Source organism: Lampetra planeri, chromosome 21 (assembly GCF_965212315.1).
Source record: "Lampetra planeri chromosome 21, kcLamPlan1.2.h2, whole genome shotgun sequence".
Lineage (NCBI taxonomy): Eukaryota > Metazoa > Chordata > Hyperoartia > Petromyzontiformes > Petromyzontidae > Lampetra > Lampetra planeri.
The window spans coordinates 10,752,369-10,772,827 of NC_136127.1; the positions used below are offsets into that span (position 1 = coordinate 10,752,369).

Genomic DNA, 20,459 nt, shown 5'->3' on the forward strand with positions numbered 1-20,459 from the left:
GGTGTCAATAAATTAAGTACATGTACCGTTTTAAAATTACATTTATTTCTCATGAACTATTTTCCGGAGTTCAGCCCTGACCGGGTGTTACGGTGGCTAGGAGATGTTAGCTACCTCGCCTGATATGCAGGAGGTCGTGGGGTCGATCCCGATCCTGACGCCTGATGTATATTTGGACTTTGTGGTCGCGTGGATTTTTCTCCGGGTCCTCCGGTTTTCCCCTCCACAATTTAGAAACATGCGCTTAGAGTGCTATAAATGATACATTTTCACGCGATGAGCCACTTCGTTGAGCTATAACTTGTGGCCAGGTCGCTTCTGAGAAAGAGCTGCATAGCTCAGGGAGCATTACCTGATAAAATAAAATAAAAAATGTTTTAGCTCGAAATATGTACGGCTGCAACTGAGCCCCAGTTCGCTTGGTTCCCCCTGCTGGGAAAAAGAACGACATTGATTCTAGATTTGAAGCTTTCGTGACTGCAATGATTCATACTCTTAGGTGTTGTCGCTAAAGTCACGTAGATAAATAATAATAAAATAAAATAATAATAAATGAAAATAAATCAATTAAATCACGACGTTTCGGAGGCAACACAAGTCTCCTTCTTCAGGTGGGACCATCACAGCAAAATTTACTGTATCAAGTGATACACCTGAAGACGGAGACTTGTGTTGCCTCCGAAACGTCGTGATTTAATTGATTGATTTTCATTTATTTTTATTTAATTTTATTATTTTTTACCTACGTGACTTTACCACAAAATACCTAAGAGTAGAACGACATTGGTTTAACCTGCCCTGTGGCGTGGCTGACAGTTGTACTCATTCAGATACTTTGTGCCTCTCTCACGGAGCAAACGCGACCTCTGGCGGAGAGACAAAGGCGGTGAAGCAATCGGGGAGCAGAGTTTTCGCGCACACGTCATGGTGTAAACCCGTGAAACACGCCGCACAAGAGGCGCGAAGAGGAGGAATCCACAGACGAGTGGCAAGGCAGCAGCAGCAGCAACCACGCGGCGATGAACCGACCGCAAGCTCTGCGGTTCTATGTTCATAAGCGTGATTGCATGTGGGGAAGGCGGTAGTGTAGCGGGTAGCGGTGAGCGCGTTGCTCTACTGAATCCGGTTCGATTCTCCCGTGACGATGATCTGAACCGGTCCTCGGCCTTCGCTCGGTCGATTCAGCCTCAAATGAGTGTCGCGGTGCGGTGTGTAAACATCGCTTAGGGCGTGGTGTTGACCACCCAACCTTCTCGTCGTGTGCCGTGCCGGCCTTCATAGGTGCTCGCTAACAGCACTTGTCCCAACAGTCTGTTAAGGCTACACGGTGGATCTTTGTCTTGGAGATAGAAAGCTGAGCTATAAATGAGTATTTACGATGACAATTCCTCATTTAAAAGACAACATATGGAGGGAGAAATCTGGAAGAGGGTATTTTGGTTTACTCTTCCACCCTGGGCCAGACGTCTTGGAAGAACATGGGGGTACCAACATTTTAGGGGCCGTCCATAAATGACGTCACGCGATTTTGGACGATTTTTGACCCCCCCCCCCCCCTAGTCACACGGCGTCACAAAAAGTCAGACCCCCCCTCAAATATGGCGTCACAAAGCTCTGCCCCCCCCCAAAAAAATAAAACATGCTTCAAATCGCTTTAAACTATTGTCATTGTAGTGCGTATTTAATGTGGCGCTGCACTCTGATGTTGCAGGAGAAAACATTTATTAAAGTCTATTTAATTAAGTAGAACGTGTTGTCTATATTTAAAGTTCACATTTCTTAAACCCCCCTCCCCCTTCGTCAGACATCGTCACAAATGTCTGACCCCCCCCCCTAGGTGCGTGACGTCATTTATGGACGGCCCCTTACCCCACAGTTGTGGATACAGGACTGTTGTGGTTAAATAAAGGACATCCATTCCGAGAAATCACGCTCATGGACAGGCGACGTGATTTGGTGAAATACCCAAATCAGTCGGTGGCGTCGAATCACTCTGCACGTGGCCAGACGATCACGATCACCCCTCCCCGGTCAGGGGAAATCACGTGACTCCCCCCCACCCCTCCACAAGGTAAGGGGGGGTCACGTGATAGAGTTACGTGATTCTTCAGGGGGGTAATGGTGTCACGTGGTACCTTAGGGGGGGTAATGGTGTCACGTGTTTTTTCAGGGTGGGGGGGGGGTAATAGAGTCACGTGATCCCTCCGGGGGTTAATGGTGTCACGTGGTTCCTTAGGGGGGTAATGGAGTCACGTGATCCCTCCGGGGGTTAATGGTGTCACGTGGTTCCTTAGGGGGGTAATGGAGTCACGTGATCCCTCCGGGGGTTAATGGTGTCACGTGGTTCCTTAGGGGGGTAATGGCGTCACGTGATCCCTCAGGGGGGTAATGATGTCACGTGATTCCTCAGGGTGGGGGGGGTAATGGTGTCACGTGATCCCTCAGGGGAGGTAATGGTGTCACGTGATTTTTCAGGGCGGGGGGGGGTAATGGAGTCACGTGATTCCTCTTCAGGGGGGGGGGGTAATGGAGTCACGTGATCCCTCCGAGGGGGTAATGGAGTCACGTGATTCCTCTTCAGGGAGCGGGGGGGTAATGGAGTCACGTGATCCCTCCGAGAGGGTAATGGAGTCACGTGATTCCTCTTCAGGGGGCGGGGGGTAATGGAGTCACGTGATCCCTCCGAGAGGGTAATGGAGTCACGTGATTCCTCTTCAGGGGGCGGGGGGGTAATGGAGTCACGTGATCCCTCCGAAGGGGTAATGGAGTCACGTGATTCCTCTTCAGAGGGCGGGGGGGTAATGGAGTCACGTGATCCCTCCGGGGGGGGGGGGGTAATGCAGTCACGTGATTCCTCTTCAGGGGGCGGGGGGTGGGGGATCCCCCCCCCCCCGACGCGACTTAGCCCCGCCCCGCGCGCCCCACGTGATTCGCCGCCGCAGCGCGCGCCGGTTCCGGCCTCGCGGAGAGACAGCGGCGGTGGTGGTGGTAGTGGTGGCCGTCAAAGTGACATCAACCACAGCGGTGCTAATACTAATAATACTACTACACTCATCATCATCATCACAATACTCACCACAGCCGTGAAGGATAAGGATGGCTATAGGCAGGGGCAGCGACAACCACTGACAGCAACAATCGGCGCAGGCGATGTTGATGTTTTTATTGTGTGGTGATGACGGTGCTGTGCCCCACGTTGATAAATAAACAAACTATTTTGTGTCAATAGCGACAACTGTGTTCAAAACAACAACGGCAGCGGCGGCGACGCCGACTGACGATACGGACAACAGCGGCGGTCGCTTAAACATCGGCAACTGGATTTTTTGAAGTTCCATCATCTTCAGCAACAACAACAACCAACTGGGTACGGTGACAACATCGTCAGCAGCAACTGCATCTGCACGGTTGGCTACTACCACGTACGGCGCGAAAGAAGTCCCACGTTCATATGGCCACGAGAGCTCCAGCAACGTGAACAACAGCAACTGGATGCAGCAGCAACAACGACAACAACATCATCAACATGCAGCGGTAGCAATTAACGAGCAGTGCCCCACCTCATTAAGTCCTTAACTAGTACCGGGGCCAAATTTGGCGAATTGGAATCACGGAGACCCCCCCCCCACCCCACTCAAGGTGGGCGAGACCCATGCGGACAGCGATAGACCCCCCAGCAGTAACCCACCCCACCCCCTCGATTCCGTGCCGAAGCTGATGGTGGTACCGGTCAAGGATGCACGTGGCTAGAGCGGACGAGGTGACGCCTCTACTCAAGGCGCAGCCCTGGCAGCAGGAGGTGGAAATCGGCAAGCCGTGGGCTCTGGGTTCGAATCGGGAGCAGGGTCACAGTTGGAGCCACTGCCAGGGTCACAATTGGAGCCACGGAGACTTGTCACGCAGACCTGGTCATGGAGGACAGGGTGAGGGTGCGAACCCAGGTGACCTGGATCGAGATCCCATCTGGGACTCGGTCACTCCGGGCCTTCGGGCCGTGGGGTTGGTCAACGACGCCGACAGTGGCGTAAACGGCGAGGCGGACAAGGCGGCCACTCCAGGACGCGCGTATCGGCGCCGCTGGGCCGTGTTGGCCGCCTTCTGTTGCATCTCGTTCCTGCAGGGACAGGTGTGGAACAGCTGGGGGCCCGTGGCCGAGTCGGCACGGCTCGTGTTCGGCTGGGGCCCGAGCGACGTGGCCCTGCTGGTGGTGTGGGGCCCCGTGGGGTTCATCCTCTGCCCGCTGTCTGTGCTGCTCCTGGACAAGCGAGGTGACTAGGAGGTTGACTGTCGTGGCGTGGGTGGGGTGGACTGTCTTGTGTCTGTAAACCAGCTCTGTGGCGGCGAGAGTTGTTGGATCACACGCAAATTCGTGAATCTCCTAGCTTTGAAAACGCTCCATAAAAAATGTACCCGTAAAAACAACGTTTTTCACTATAAATCCTTTATATGCGTGGCGGCTAGAGTCCTCTCGTCCTCTGGCTTGAGATGGCTGCCACCTATGGGTCAGATGATTGCCTGCCACCATTAAGCAATTGGTAATTAAATATAAAAAAAATTCCCTAAAAAGTGTAAAGTTATGGGAAAAAAATTTCACGAAAATAAATTGTCACGCACAACGAGTCTGTGCAAAATGTCAGCTCGATTGGATCACGGGAAGTGGGTTAAAAAACGACCGAAAGATTTGCACGGTCGTAAGCGCGCAAGCAAGCAAGTGAACTTAATATAAAGGATTTAAAAATGTAAAAATTTTTGACAAACATCCTAATGTATTCCGACCATCCTGATAAAACGGTTGAGACTCGATGAGGCGTCCCTGGTTTAATAGAGGGCATCATTATTTTTAACTGCCACAAGTCTCCTTCACTGTTCCGCTTGTTTCACTGAACTCTCTCGCCTGGTAAGATCAGGGCTAACGAGGCACTTGCTGGCTTTGTGGTCTGATCCTCTTTGTGCCCCCCAATGTCTCCCCCTGCCCCATTCCTCACCACTGCTACAGGCCTGCGCAGCTCCCTGCTGGCCACGTCGCTGGTGGTGGTGCTGGGTTGCTCGCTCCGAGCGATCCCCACGGCCGACAACGCCACCAGGAAATGGTAATTACTTAACGGGCTCTGTAATCCCTCCTCCGACGCTAAGCGCAATAACAAAGTTAATCCGAGCCAGGCGTGATGGCGGTTGTAACCGTGGCCAGTGGTCCGGCAATGTTGAGAATGGCAAACTCACTGGGTTGTTGTGAGGTGGTCAAGAGATGGCATTATGGGATATTGTGGTAATCCATGAAATCAAACTTTTTTTTTTACTAACTAAACTATTCTAGATTTGAAGCTTTCGTGACTGCAAGGATTCATACTCTTAGGTTTTTTCGGTAAAGTCACGTAGGTAAAAAATAATAAAATAGTAATGAATGAAAATAAATCAATTAAATCACGACGTTTCGGAGGCAACACAAGTCTCCGTCTTCAGGTGGGACCGTCACAGCTAAATTTAAGGGGAGATCTTGTCTCTTGGATTTCTCCTCACTTGATACAGTAAATCTAGCTGTGATGGTCCCACCTGAAGACGGAGACTTGTGTTGCCTCCGAAACGTCGTGATTTAATTGATTAATTTTCATTTATTATTATTTTTTTACCTACGTGACTTTACCGAAAAAACCTAAGAGTATAACTAAACTATTTATTTTAGCAGGTAAGGCCCACTGAGCTATATACTATTTTCATAAGCGAACTGGCTGCAAATGAAAATTCCACGCGACCACGGGGAGAACAAATGATAGCTCAACGAAATGGTTTATGATGTGGAAATTGATAGCAGCCAAATACTCTTAAACGCATGTTTCTAAATGTGGAGGGAAAAACCGCAGGACCCGGAGAAAATTCCACGCGACTACCGGGGAGAACATGTAAACTCCAAATATACAGCAGGCGTCAGGGTTGGGCTCGAGCCCATGACCTCCTGTATACCAGGCGAGATAGTTAACATCTCGCCGCCATGGCGGCTATGAATAGCCCTACTTGAGTTTTTTTTCTAGATGATGAACAAATTAGTTGGTGCTGCTGCGTTGGCAGTGGTGCACAAGCGCACGTAACAAAACAACTCGGACACATTCGTTAAAAACACCTTCAAAGTATAACATAAATCGCAGACGAGGTTTCGGATAATGGCCCTTCTTCAAAGCGATACAAATAGAGAGGCCAGAGATATAGATTGGAGACTGGGGCCTGATTAGCATTAAATGTTAGCTTTTTTTTCCACATGAACAATTTTTTTAATTGGCATATTAATAGCTATCTGTTCGCGGCGAATGAGTTAACAAAGATATACACTTCCAAGGAAAAACTTATGCTGGAAAGCGTCAAAAACCCATGCACATGCCTGTTTTTTCTTTCCTGTGTCTTTGCCCACAGATGGGTACGCGGTATTGAGTGTCGCTAATGCATGCACAGTGACGTCTGCACTGCCATAACCTGTCCAGTCCCTAGTTCCTCTTTTGCAGAGCATCATCACTGCCCACGCGTTACTTTGACGATAACATTCTGTGTTGTCATCAATTTGTATCCTTTAAGGCACCAACTACCGCTATCCGATTTCTTAGAATTCAAATCTGTAGCTCAGTCAATGGGATGATATCATTTCTGTGAAGTATGGAAATTCTGCTTTTTTTAACGATCCTTGGCTTATACTGTAACCAAGCCACTCTCGTGCGGCGGCTCCATAAACAGCCACAGAAACCCAGCCAATGCTCAGTCTTGTGAGAAAGATGAGTCACCGTGGGATAATTATCTCATAGTCCGTCATTACATGATGGCCAGTTTGCCTGTCATCCTTGGCAGCTTTACTGGCGAGGGTGTGTCTGGTGTCTTAACCTCGCCCCTGAAATCTCGCCACTGACCTCTGTCCTCTGACCTCACCATTGACCTCTCACCCATGGCCTACCAATCATCTCCGACCGCTGACCGGCGTTAATTTCGTCAGCACGTTAGTCTTTATAGTCCTCGGCTCGTCGCCGACAACCTGTGTAAGTTTAGTCCAGTCTCAAGTCTGAATTTCACTTTGTCATTACATACTGGCTACATTAACGCTGGACAACGCGTGAATGCGGTCATATTTTTTTTTACATTTTATTGAATGAACTAACTCTGCCGTTGACCTCTCATCGCTCGTCCTCTTGCGGCTAACCTCCGAACGCCACCGCAGGCTTATCCACGCGGGGCAGCTGCTGAACGGCGTGGCCGGGACGACGACCATGGCGGCGCCGCCGTACCTCTCGGCCGCGTGGTTCCCGGCTAAGCAGCGAACCACGGCCACGGCCATCGCCTCGCTCATCGGATACCTGGGCGCCGCCTCCGCCTTCCTGCTGGGCCCCGCCGTCGTGCCGGCGCCAGGGCCCACGCCGGGGCCCGCGGAACTGCAGCTCATCTCCAAACGCATTGACATCATGCTCTACGCGCGTACGTGGCCGGTGGTGGTGGTGGCGATGAGGGTGATGGTGATGATGATGAAGGTGGTGATGGCAGTGGTGGTGGTGCTGACAATAGTGGTGGTGGCAGCAGTGAAAAGTAGTGTCATGGTGGTGATAGTGATTACAGCGGTGGTGCTGGTGGTGTAGTGATAGAGTTTGTAGTTGTAGTGATTTATGGTAATTGTGGTGTGGCAGTGGTGGTGTCTTGTTGTAGTGTTCTCGGTGGTGGCGATGATATTGACGGTGGCGGACACGTAACAGTGCAGTGATCATCGATGAAAATCAATTGTTACGCCCACGGTACATGCTGCACGTGTCGTGGGCGAGACACGACACAAATGAGACGGCGGAAACGATGCGCGAGAGAGCAGACACCTGTAGGCGACTCACGGCTCCGGCTCTAGACAACTCGCGCCTACTGGGCACACACGCGACGGCGAGAGCGCTTTGTCTTTTCTTTGGGTTGCGCCTTGTTGCTTTTGGACGATAACAGTCGCGACCCCCCGGCACCTCCCCTCCGCACACGCACGTACACACACAGAGGCGGCCTACGCCGGACTGCTGCTGGTGGTCGTCCTGCTCTTCCTGCCGGCGCTGCCCCCGCGCCCGCCCAGCCTCTCCGCCGCTGCCACGCGCCTGCCGTACCGCGTCGCCTTGCGCAAGCTCGCCGGGTCGGAAATCAACGCGCTCCCCTCCTCCCCCCCCTTCCACATCAACCCTGCCAATTGACCTTTAAATGGGGTGTGGGGCACAGTTGAGACAAACTTTAAGCAAAAGTTAACCGCTAAACGGACTGATTAACAACATAATCTGACATTGCCTCTCGCGCTTACTCTGTTCCGTCTCTCGAACTTCGCCGAAGTGGATAACACTGAATGAAACCCACCACTGGCGTTAAATGTTGTATCAAGATTTTTTTTTTGACTTTACGCTAAGAATTTCGAAGGGTTGGCTGAGCTTTCAGCTGTGGGGGATGGGGCGGTGGGGGAGGGGGTCTCAGCCCTCTGCAGCCCACATATGACACGACAGGGCTGACTAACACGGCAACCTGTAGGGTTGCCACATGTCCAGGTTTTTAATAAACAGGTTTAACCTGGACAATCCGAGAAGTGGCAGCTGTGTTTGGGTGGCCGCGGGCCACTGCCAGCCCCTGGTGGCCTTCCGTGCGCCCACTGACGTGTGGCCCCCGACAATACACAAAGAGTGGAAACACCCCTTGCAGGCGGTGTGGAGACTGGGCTATTGTGTTGAACTTCATCGCAGTACGCACACTGCACGGTTTTGATAGACCTCGTAGCTGGCTGACCGAGAGATGTGCGTGCGTCGCGCCACTGCAGAAGCCGGCGCTTCTGGCTCATCGCCCTGGCCTACGGCGCCGCTTCGGGCGTCGTGGGCGGCTGGAGCGGAGTCCTCGACGTCATCCTGAGCCCCAACGGCGTCTCGCAGGTGACGGCGCACGCCGGGACACGTTGTCGGGCGTGGGGGACCGTTACCGTTCTGCTTTCGAGAGTTTTCCCCGAGCGGACGCCTTTGTGCCGTCACGCGAAGGCGACGGCACGGTTGCGATATATCTTCGCCCGTACACGTAGAGCCCTCGCTCAAAGCCCCTTGCCGGATGAGGGCCTCCCCACCCGTGCCTGTGCGGGTCGTAGGCTACTTGACCGTTATCTTCTTGGTTCTTTCGATAAAGTCATCACGTAGAAGGGAAGTAATACAATAATAAAAATAAAACATAATAAAATAATTCTCACGACGTTTCGGCCACAACGCAAGCAGCCGTCCTCAGGTGAAGAACAGGTCTGTCGGAAAGACAGCGTCTTCACCTGAGGACGGCTGCTTGCGTTGTGGCCGAAACGTCGTGAGAATTATTTTATTATGTTTTATTTTTATGATTTTATTACTTCCCTTCTACGTGACTTTACCGAAAGAACCAAGAAGATGAATCCCTGCAGTCACGAAAGCTTTAAATCGAAATTTACTTGACCGTTACTTCTTCAGCACGCTCGTCAGTGCGGGCTGGTTAGTGAAGGCAGCAGCAGCAGGCACGAGGATGTTGTGAGTGCGGCAAGACAGAGGGTTTTGCCTCGCTGCCCTTTGCCACCCACGGCATGATCTCTGCACGGTTGTTTACACCCCAAAAATAAGCGACACGCTCACCGTTGTCGGAAGTTTATTTTTCGATAAAAAGTCAATTCCTCCATTCCATGTAGGGCTCCGCATGAATTAAAAATATTATTTCTACCTACGTGACTTTACCCAAAGAACCAAAGAGTATGAATAAAAAAACCGACATGCTAACCTTAAATATATTTAAATATACACCTGAACATATCTATAAAAGCAATACACTTTCTATGAAAAGTACATTCCTCCATTCCATGTAGAGCTCCATATGCTATATATTCAAGAAAAGTAGGAAGACTTTCGATTGAGGAGCAGCTGTTCAATTGGCGATTGAGCGTGGAATGCCACATTCTCTGTCTTTCTCACAATCTGGATAACAATCCGCACACAAACATTCCAGAGTTATAAACCATATATTCTGTGGATTATTTGACGTCCTGGAATGTAAGGCGCACCCCAAATTTGTGGCCAATGTCAATAAAGTTACGCAACACACGACAATGACACCAACCGCCATTCGCAACTAGGTGGCGGTGGCATGACCATGGTGCATATGCCAAGTTTTGAAGGCTCACTGTTGGCAGGAGTTCATTGGGACAGACCCAGGGTGTTATGGGTTTACTGACTGAGATGACTGGCAGATGGCACCACCTGTGCCACCTCGCTGTGTACGAGTCACCCGACGCTCCGCTCTGCCCTCCGCTGTAGCTGGAGAGCACCTGCTTCTGACTAAAAAAGACAAAGATCCCCCGTATAGCCTTAACAGACTGTTGGGGCAAGTGCTATTAGCGAGCACCTATGAAGGCCGGCACGGCACACGAGGGGGTGGGTGGCCAACACCACGCCCAGCCGTCTTTGTCTCCTTAGTGGCGGTGTTTACACATCGCACCAGGGACTCATTTGAGGCTGAGTCGACCTAGGGGAGGCCCGGGACCGATTCAGATAATCGTCACTGCTGTTGGTCGTGAGCGGGAATCGAACCCGGGTCGCCAGTTTCATACCGCAGCGCGCTAACCGCTACACTACCTTCTGACTAACACACACATGCACACACATGATTAGGAGACATTCCCCCAACTTTTTCTTTAAAATACAGGGTACAAAAAAAAGTGCATCACAATCCAGAGATAACGGTAACTCTGTAAACGTCAAGCTGAGTTTCCGTGATCTGTCGTGTTGTGTCTTACGGCAGGCGAAGGCCGGCTGGGTTGGTTTTTCTTGCACCACGGTTGGAAGTTTCGCCGGCATCATCATATCCAGGTGAACGAGAGTTACATTTTAACTTGCAATTTTATCGAGGGCACTGTGTGTCGTCTTGGTGTGGTCTGGGATTGTTCTTGTTGTTGTGTTGCTGCCTTACCCAAGATTGCAAAATCGGCAGGAATTTATGGACTGCAATTTGTGCTTATAAACTTTTTATTTTTAGTGACTTGCTTACCTTTTCTATACTTGGCACTTTTACAGTTTTTTTTGTATTCTTCGTTGTTGTAACTCGCTGTTCCTTCCCCACTTTGAAAGAGAGCTTTATAGCTCATCGGATTCCGCCAAGGTAGATACATATTCTGTTCTGATTCTGAACAGACCTACTCCCCGCCACCTGATGTACGGCCCTGTGCAGAAACTACTCGGCAAATAGCAGTGCATTGTGGACATCAGAATGTATTTTATGTGATATTAGCAATGGGGTGGGGAAATCGTCATCAAGCAGTGAATGGGCAATGGCTGATGATGATAATGCCAACTGTAATGTCACATGCTCCAGCCACTTTGTAGAACTCTCTTTGTCTCTGCGATGACATTTGGATGGTTCATCGCATGCCGATCTGCCGAATCCTTGCGGTACTAACGGCAAATTTCCCAGAACCCCCTTGGCGATTTTATTTTTTTCAACGTCTGGTGGCGGCCCACATTTGAGCGGTGGTGGCGTGGTGTTAGCGTCGCGTGCGTGCGTCCGTGCGGCAGGTTCGCCGACTACTTTGCGGGGCAGCTGAAGGCGATGCTGCTGGTGATCTACACGGCCGCCACCCTCGCCGCCGTCTGGTTCACGCTCATGTCCTACGGCAACATTCCCTTCTTGCCGTTTGACACAGGTACGAGCGCGCGGACCGCCGGGGCGAGTGCCGTTTGCGAGCGCCTATTGAGGGCGCACCTCCAATTAGCGTGGCTGGCTACGTACGGTGCGAAAGAGGTTCAACGTACATACATGCGAGGGAGTGGCGAGTCCAGCACCACTCCCCTGCTGCCTATGTTTCCCCAGTGCCGATGTTTTACATACCAAACAAGGTACTAATTTTAGGCTAAGCCAGCCTCGGGGTTGGCACCGGAGTGGTTCAGATAGCACAGAACTAATTTCACGATGCCTTAAAGCGCCCTCTTTTATCCGCTTCCATGCGATGTTCTCTGATAGAGGGGCGAGTGACCAGGTGCCCCACCTAGTATTGATAAAGGGTAATCAATGGGGTTAGTTGGCCTGTGGCTGCATCTCCAGCATTTGGTTAAATTCTTTCACCTTAAATCAACAGGAAAGTTTAATCTCTGGAGGCCCCACCTCTTCCTCTGCATTCCTCACTCCCTCCTCTGCATTCCCCACCCCCTTAGTCGTTGGGCCCTATCCCATCCTGATTTTGAGACCCCATATTTTCCTGTTTGGGCTCCGCACCTTTCCTTTTTATGCCACGCCCCTTCATCTCTAGGCCCCGCCTCTTTCTCTTTAGGCTCCAACCCCTTCCCCCCCCCCGGACACAACCATGGGCGGGTCTGAGTAGTGGCGGGGGTTGCGGACGGTGGAGGGGAGTGAGCACGCGTGGCAATAAATAGCTCGTGGTGAGTGGGGGGGACGTATCTTGAACTTTTTTCGCACCATACCTAGCCACAAGCGTGTTAATCCGAGGTGTGTGACAGCGCAGGTAGGGGTGGCGCAGCCTCACGATGACGCCAAAAACTCTCTTTGGCCCGCAGGCAGCCTGTACGCGTGCACGCTGCTCCTGGGCGTGAGCACCAACAGCAGCATCCCGCTGTTCTTCGAGCTCTTCGTGGAGACCACCTACCCCGTGCCCGAGGGCATCACTTGCGGCATCGTCACCTTCCTCAGCAACCTCTTTGCGGGGCTCCTGCTGGTCTTCCTCATGGTTTACCCCCAAGGCAGGTTCCCTCGCTCTCCGCACGCCCCGCACGCCCCTAGTGTGGGTCGCCAGTGTTACTACTGTGATGTGAGGATATATCCGGCTCACTGACGTATCACAACTCGTCATGGTGATTGGCTCTGCCGGTCCTGGTTTAGAGCCAATGGGGGGAAGCCTGGGGGCATGGCCCTGACGTGATGGAAAGGTGACAGCTATAAGGATTGGTTCTGCTGGCTTTGGCCACAGCCAATGGAGAGATGAGTCAGGGGCGTGGTCCCGGGAGCTGACGAGGGAGCCTGGAAGATTCCATGCAGGCTAACGAGGATTGGCGGAAACGTACCACGTGACCCGGGTATTAAATAGGGGTGGAGACGAACGACACGGGGTCAGAACGGCAACGAACGGAGGAAGGGGGCCACGCGGGAGCGGGGCTCCGAGTTGCCACATGGCAGTGCGTCTCTCTCTCTATCTGTCCCTCTCACGCTGCCTATCAGCAGCGTGAAGTAACTGTAACATAAGTTGAATAAAAGACAGATTCCAGAAGTCGTCTCAACGAGCTTTATTACACAACTAAAGCTAAACTATTACACTGGTCAACAACAAAAAAACATGTTTTTCTGGCCTGGACTTTTGCAGCTGTTTTAGACTAATGTCAGGGTGCTGATTCCAAATCTGATCTCAGATTTGCTCTATCACATCTCATTTTTATGCTATCGGCATACCCCATTTTCATTGATTTTACCCGAAATTAACTCTGTCACATATGATTGCAAGTTGTTGCGAGTCAGTGACTGCTTTAGTGTTAAAATATGGCGCTGTATTTTTAGGATAGTGTGTTTATAATATAATTTTATGTAGATATCCACATTTATTTAATATTTTTCTTCTGCAGTTTTTATTGAAAATGCAATATTTTATATCTCAAAAACCTGATGTGATAGACAAAAACTGATGCCAGATTTGGAATCAGCACCGCAAAATTACCTAATAACCGTTGAAATACCTTATGCCAGAAAAAGTGTGTTGACCAGTGTTATTATTTGACCAGGTAAGGCCCACTGAGCTTATACAGCAGTTTTTCAGAAGTGACCTGGCCAGAAATGATAGCTCAACGAAGTGGCTTACCACGTGGAAATTAATAGCAGACAAATACTCTGAACGCGTGTTGATTATAAATGTGGAGGGAAAAACCAGAAGACCTGGAGAAAAATCCACGCGATCACGGGGAGAACAGGCAAACTCAAAATATTCAGGCGTCGGGGTCAGGATCGAACCCACAACATCCTGTATACCAGACGAGGCAGTTAACATCTCGCCACCGCGCTGTTGTGCTGTGTTATAATTCTGAGTGTGATCTCTGCTCGTTCCAGACGTGCTGTGGTTGAACTGGGCGCTCGTGTCCTCGTGTGTCCTCACCGTGTTCCTCGTGCTGCTCTACCGCGAGGGATACAACCGCCTGCAGCTCGAAGCTGTCGCGAGCTCGTGAGCCGGGACAAGTTGGCTCCGGTCGCACCACCACCACCACCACCACCACCACCACCGCTCACCACAGCTCACCACAGCTCACCACAGCTCACCACCGCTAACCACCGCTAAAACCCCGATGCACTCAGGCAGATTCAGAGCAATAGTTGCCGGCGATCGACGCTAGAAATAGTTGGCACGAAATCTTATGGTTAAAAAAAATAATAATGCGGTTTTCCAAAATCTGGACCAATCTAATTACTGCTGCTATCCGTCGTGGGCAACTGAGATGGCAATTTCCAATCCGATCGCAGTTGGAGGTCACGTGACTACCCTAAGTTGTGCGCCCAGCATTGTTGGTTAGAAAGCACAAGTTTTCAACAACAAACGTTGCTTTAATTGGACGGACGTAACCCCCATAACTCTACGACAGTGCCGCATCAAGTTGCCAAAGCTGCTCATGATAAAAACACGTCGGTGATGATTTTTGGCGACGATTTGCCTGGATGTTGCCCGGATGTTGCCCACGTGCATCAAGACCTTCAGCGGGCCCTTATCCCGGCGATAAGGAACTTCCAACGTTGTCGAACGACACTACGGGTGAACGCACGAGGAGGCACGCGCGCGCACTCAAATTCACGCAAACGGCCACGCAGGAACCGGGATCTCGTGGCCCCGTCTCTTTTTAACGAGTTTATAACCGCGTGTCGCGGAGAAAACGACGCGCAAAAACGGCACAGAAATCTTCCTGATGCGACTCGCCGATTGAAGGGGCGGCGTCAACCACTGTAGCTGGGAAGCGCTGCTGCTGCTGCCACGTTCGCAGCGTTCGTTTCCCCGACTAACGAAACACGTGCAATAATTTTAAGAGATGCCTTTTTATTTTTCCAAAATATATATTGAGAAAATGCATGTTTTGTTTTCATCCGGGTGGTTTTAAAAGGACCTCTGCGTTTCCGTAGCGGGCTGATTCGTGTTCCCACCGTGCTCACTTCATTCCTGGCGTTTGACCCCCGTGACGGTTGTTGTTTTACTGGTGACGAACCTTGCAGCTGTAATGGGGGGGATTCAACTAACCTCCTCCTCAGCCACGTGCACTTGGTCTCACCCAAGACGCCAGCGTGCACACTCGGGTGATACCATTACGGGTTGTGGGTGGGGGGGGAGATGCAGGAATTCGGAACCATCACCCGATCTCGTGACGAGTTTACGTTTACGTATGTTGAACTTCTTTCGCATCGTGTTGTCGTGATTTTTAAATGTGTATACAACTTTAAAGGACTTTGTTTGCCAGTGATTTACCACAGACTGGGAAATATTTGACCAGTATTTTCTCAAACACTGCCTTAAACGTGTAATGTGTAACAATGATACATTTCGGGTGAGAGCCCATTGTTTTATTCTTTTAAGCACCGCACACGTGTGCGGTACGTGCCACTTTAGCCGACATAACCGGTTGCACTGACCTCCGGAAGAGGTTTCATCATTTTTTCCGGGAATTATGTTTCCAGATGGCAAAGTTTTGGCCGTAAAAGTGTACTTTGGATCCAATGACCACACTGAAAATCTTGTTGTTGCTGATCGTTTTTAAATACTGTGCATATATATATACACATTTCTCACGTGACGGCCAAAACAAATAAACACGTTTGTTCTGCCGAGCGATGTGGTTGCCTTGCCTATTTTCCTACGGGCTCATGTTTGTGGACTGCCCCTGATGGGGTGGATAGAGAAGGCCGATTGATTTGGATGAAGTGCAGATCAAGTGGGGGCGAGTGGCGTGAATGGTCGGACTTAGCAAACGCAAGCGGAGTTGGGAAATCCGGCCCCCTCAATCAGAGACACCACAGCACGCCCCAGGCCCCTGCTGCTCCAAAGAAAAAACACACAAAGAGGTTGCCGCTGGTCACAAGACAGATATCACGTGACGCTTGTTTTTATTGTGCGTTTTGTGTCACTGAGGATGTGTGTGTGTTCCTGTGTGTGTTTTTGTCTTGTCACGTGGTCCTAGTTTGCGTGCATACCTGGCAACCCCTTACCTTAGTACAGACCGATTCAGACATTATTGGTCACCCCGTGCCCTGATGAATCTCAACGTGCATCCTTCAAAGTCCCATCACAAGGGAGAAACACAAATAAACCAAAACATGTTTTGTGCCCGTATTGAAACGGCTGTACGCCCTATGGACCCCATAACTCAATTTCCCTGGCCAAGAATACGGGGTAAACCGTATGGGTAGACAACCTCAGAGTTGTGATAAACTCACGTGCAGTACGACCTGTGTTTGATTTAGTGTGCTGATCTTAAAGGTGCATTGAAAAATTATAATACTCCTATTGATGCTCCTGCTGTGGTGGAGTGGCTCATGCAGCCAGCTATGGCTGCAAGGTTTTGGTAGTACATGTTTATGCCATTTATTGTGAAAATTCCGTCACAGTTCCTATGATTGCTTTTTCATTGCTTTCATGGCTTTACTTTGGTGATTTCGAAAAGTGTATTGGTTTAGCCATGTTTGTTGTAGTACAGAGTTAGACTGATGGCCTTAATCTAAGTTGTCTTATGGTTGTTGGTGTTGTTGTTTGACTTGCATCCCACTGGGATTTTTGCACACAGCGTTGGTGTACGGTGTTTTTTTCTGCAATATTTTGCTGTCTTTTCTTGGATTTTCTGTTTGCACTTAGTCACATATTCACTTTAAGATGTTTTTTGTTCATGTTTGTGTTTTTTGTTTGTTGCGGTTGCACCCGATTCAAGAGCCGAATGGCTCACAGGGCTATACCTAATACATGAACTTGAACTTGAAGTGGGCGCAGTAAACGCTCTCCCTGTGTGCGTTGGTGGGGGGAGGGAATGGATGGAGTTAGTTCCCTGGCTGACACTGAAGAGAGAGAGCGAAAGAGATGATTCTTGCTCGACCGGTTTGGATGACCGACTGAGCGAGTTTCAGCAGCAGCAGTCTGGAGGAGGGGGGGGAGGAATTGCCACAGGGCTCGGTGGTCCACACGTCCTGGAGCTAGTGAGTTCCACGTGTGCCGAGGCCAAGCAAGAGAAGCGGCGAGTTTCTTCCAGCTCGCCCAACACCAACCCAACAACAGCTAAGTGGAGTTTACCTGCCGTTCGTTCACCTCGCTATGTTGAGATGCAGTGTTGAAAAGTGCGGTGAATGTTTTCTGCGCGTGGATTTTCAGTGCGTTAGGGTGGGTGTAGAGTCTCTCCGGTGCCGGATTAAGCTAGTGCGGGGCCTGTAGCATAAAGGGGCCCTAAATAAAACAACACATACATCTTAAAACACACAATTTTAGCTTGCACAGTAAAGTAATTGTATTTTTTCATTCGCTATACGGACAGATAAGACAAATTGCTAACATTAAACACCCGATCATTCATAAAAGTTGAAGGCGGTATAGTACTATAGTAATAGAGCAAGTGCAGAATCACTGAACCGGAATTGATAGTTTGAAAGCATTTAGCGCGGGGCCCTTGAAAGTGCGGGGGCCCGTAGCACGTGTAGCTACTTGTGCCCCGAGGGTAATTCAGCACTGAGTCTCACCGGTGTGTGTGGTAATCTGGGCGAGGCTAGCAACAGGGGGGGGGGGACCGAGATGGCCCACTCTTTAAGAGTGGCGTAGCACGGTTGGCTACGTGCGGTGCGAAAGAAGTTCAACGTCCATGCAGACTCTTAATCTTGCATACGAGGGAGCTGGGCAAGAGCTGGGATCCGTGCCGTGTCCTCTCAACTCTCGCCGTGACCGCCAGCCCTGCGCCCTCGAGAGGACCATACTGGCCTCCCGGCTGAACTGTTGTTTAATGGGTCGTCCATAAATGACGTCACGCACCTAGGGGGGGGGGACGGTCAGACATTGGTGACGATGTTTGACGAGGGTGGGGGGGGGTGTTTGAGAAATGTGACGTCACATCAAAATGCGCAACTTTAAATTAATATAGACAACACGTTCTACTTTATTAAATGGACTTTCTAATAAATGTTTTCTCATACAACACCAGAGTGCAGCGCCACATTAAATATGCACTACAATGACAATAGTTTAAAGCGATTTGAAGCATATTCTTGTTTTTTTCGGTAAAGCCACGTAGAAGGGAAAAAAAATAAAAATGTTGCTGTGGATTTCACACCTGATGATGATTGCTTGTGTTGCAGTCGAAACGTCGTGATAATTTGTATTCTTTTATATTTGTATCGTTTTGTTATTTCCCTTCTACGTGACTTTACCGAAAGAACCAAGAATATGAATCCCTGCAGTCACGAACGCTTTAAATCAACGATTTGAAGCATGTTTGATTTTTTTTTTGGGGGGGGGGGGGGCAGAGCTTTGTGACGTCATATTTGAGGGGTGGGGGTCTGATTTTTTGTGACGCCGTATGACGAAGGGGGGGGGGGGTCAAAAATCGTCAAAAATCGTTCAAAATTGCGTGACGTCATTTATGGACGTCCCCCAAGCCCATGGGCTTGCATGGTTAATGCTGCATCCATAGGCAGTGCGTGTGCTGCAAGCTGTGACAACTGTACCCGAGTCTGGATGGGGATGTGTGTGTGTGGAGGGTTAAGCTTGGGGGGTTTTTCTGCGTGTTAAATATACGAATGGGGCTGGCTGCTTGAGCAGATGCCGTGACGGGCTGTACCACAGTAACGAGTGAAGCTGCGTGACTTTTAAGCTCGGATCTTCTCCCACCACGCGTTTGTCCCACTCATGCCTGGCGTGTTCCGCTCCCATTGCCAACCTTCCCCACGCTGCCCGGCCCTGCGCCATCTCTCTCTCTCTGTCCGCTCCTTGGGCCACCATTTACGATCGCAACCAAATCCCCCCCCCACCACCACCACCTCCACCTAGTCTGCCTTCCTCTTGATCTCTTTCCTTCCACTTGCACCACTTGCCACCTTCTGACCCACGCAATTGTCTCTCCAACACGACCGAATCACACCCAGAGCCCTTTTTAAATCCTTTATATTAAGTTCACTTGCTTGCTTGCGCGCTTACGACCATGCAAATCTTTCGGTCGTTTTTAACCCACTTCCCGTGATCCAATCGAGCTGACATTTTGCACACAGACTCGTTGTGCGTGACAATTTATTTTCGTGAAAAATTTTTTCCAAAATTTTACACTTTTTAGGATTTTTTTTTTAATATTTACAGTAATTACCAATTGCTTAATGGTGGCAGGCAATCATCTGACCCATAGGTGGCAGCCATCTCAAGCCAGAGGACGAGAGGACTCTAGCCGCCACGCATATAAAGGATTTATAGTGAAAAACTTTGTTTTTACGGGTAAATTTTTTCTCTCTCGGTTGTTATTCACTCAACTTCAGAGGAGGGTTTTGCCCCCCACTTTCGCCGTGGGGACATCATCAGTGCGAGAGGGGTCACCACGTATTTGACAGGGGGGGGGGGGGGAGTTCACGTGCTGTGTATTGTCCGGTGGGCCCGCACTAAAGGTCAGGGGCCCGCACTAAAGGTCAGTGGCCCACACTAAAGGTCAGGGGCCCGCACTAAAGGTCAGAGGCCCACACTAAAGGTCAGGGGCCCGCACTAAAGGTCAGAGGCCCACACTAAAGGTCAGTGGCCCGCACTAAAGGTCAGTGGCCCACACTAAAGGTCAGAGGCCCACACTAAAGGTCAGTGGCCCACACTAAAGGTCAGTGGCCCGCACTAAAGGTCAGTGGCCCACACTAAAGGTCAGTGGCCCACACTAAAGGTCAGAGGCCCACACTAAAGGTCAGTGGCCCACACTAAAGGTCAGAGGCCCGCACTAAAGGTCAGTGGCCCGCGGTGCCTTGCAGTAAACAACACTGGACCAGCCGAATGGCAAGGTGTCAGTAAACCGTGTTTGTGTTAATTAACACGTCCGGGTTTTAAAGTGTGTGTGGGCCATGTGATGGATACTCTTAGGTTTTTTTCGGTAAAGTCACGTAGGTAAAAAAATTAAATTAAAAAATACTAAAAGTAATAATATAAATAAAAGAACATAATAAATCACGACGTTTCGGAGGCAACACAAGTCTCCGTCATCAGGTGGGACCGTCACAGCTAGATTTACTGCATCAAGTGAGGCAAAATTCCAAGAGACAAGCCCTTAAATACAAGTTAAGGGGGGAGGGGCGTATCTGAATGTGGTAACCAGGGATCGGAACGTGGGGGTGGTGGGCGGGGCTACAAGAGAAATTGGCCAACGTCGTCAATGTGTGCAAGAGAACAATCGGTGTACCTCGACCTAAACCGTTCTTGAATACAAGTTAAGGGAGGAGGAGGGAGGGAGGAGCTTATCTGAATGTGG

At 50.2% G+C, this 20,459-nt stretch overlaps 1 protein-coding gene across 1 annotated transcript; it reads left to right on the top strand.

Moving 5' to 3' along the window:
* The first annotated feature begins 2,940 nt into the window (after window positions 1-2,940).
* Window positions 2,941-15,828, top strand: LOC144724665 (solute carrier family 49 member 4 homolog). The gene is made up of 9 exons (XM_078603963.1): window positions 2,941-4,268; window positions 4,997-5,090; window positions 7,193-7,446; window positions 7,999-8,128; window positions 8,795-8,903; window positions 10,774-10,841; window positions 11,544-11,671; window positions 12,540-12,722; window positions 14,074-15,828. The coding sequence occupies exons 1-9, from the start codon at window positions 3,737-3,739 to the stop codon at window positions 14,187-14,189; spliced, it is 1,614 nt and encodes a 537-aa protein (XP_078460089.1). The 5' UTR covers window positions 2,941-3,736; the 3' UTR covers window positions 14,190-15,828.
* Window positions 15,829-20,459: the final 4,631 nt, after the last annotated feature.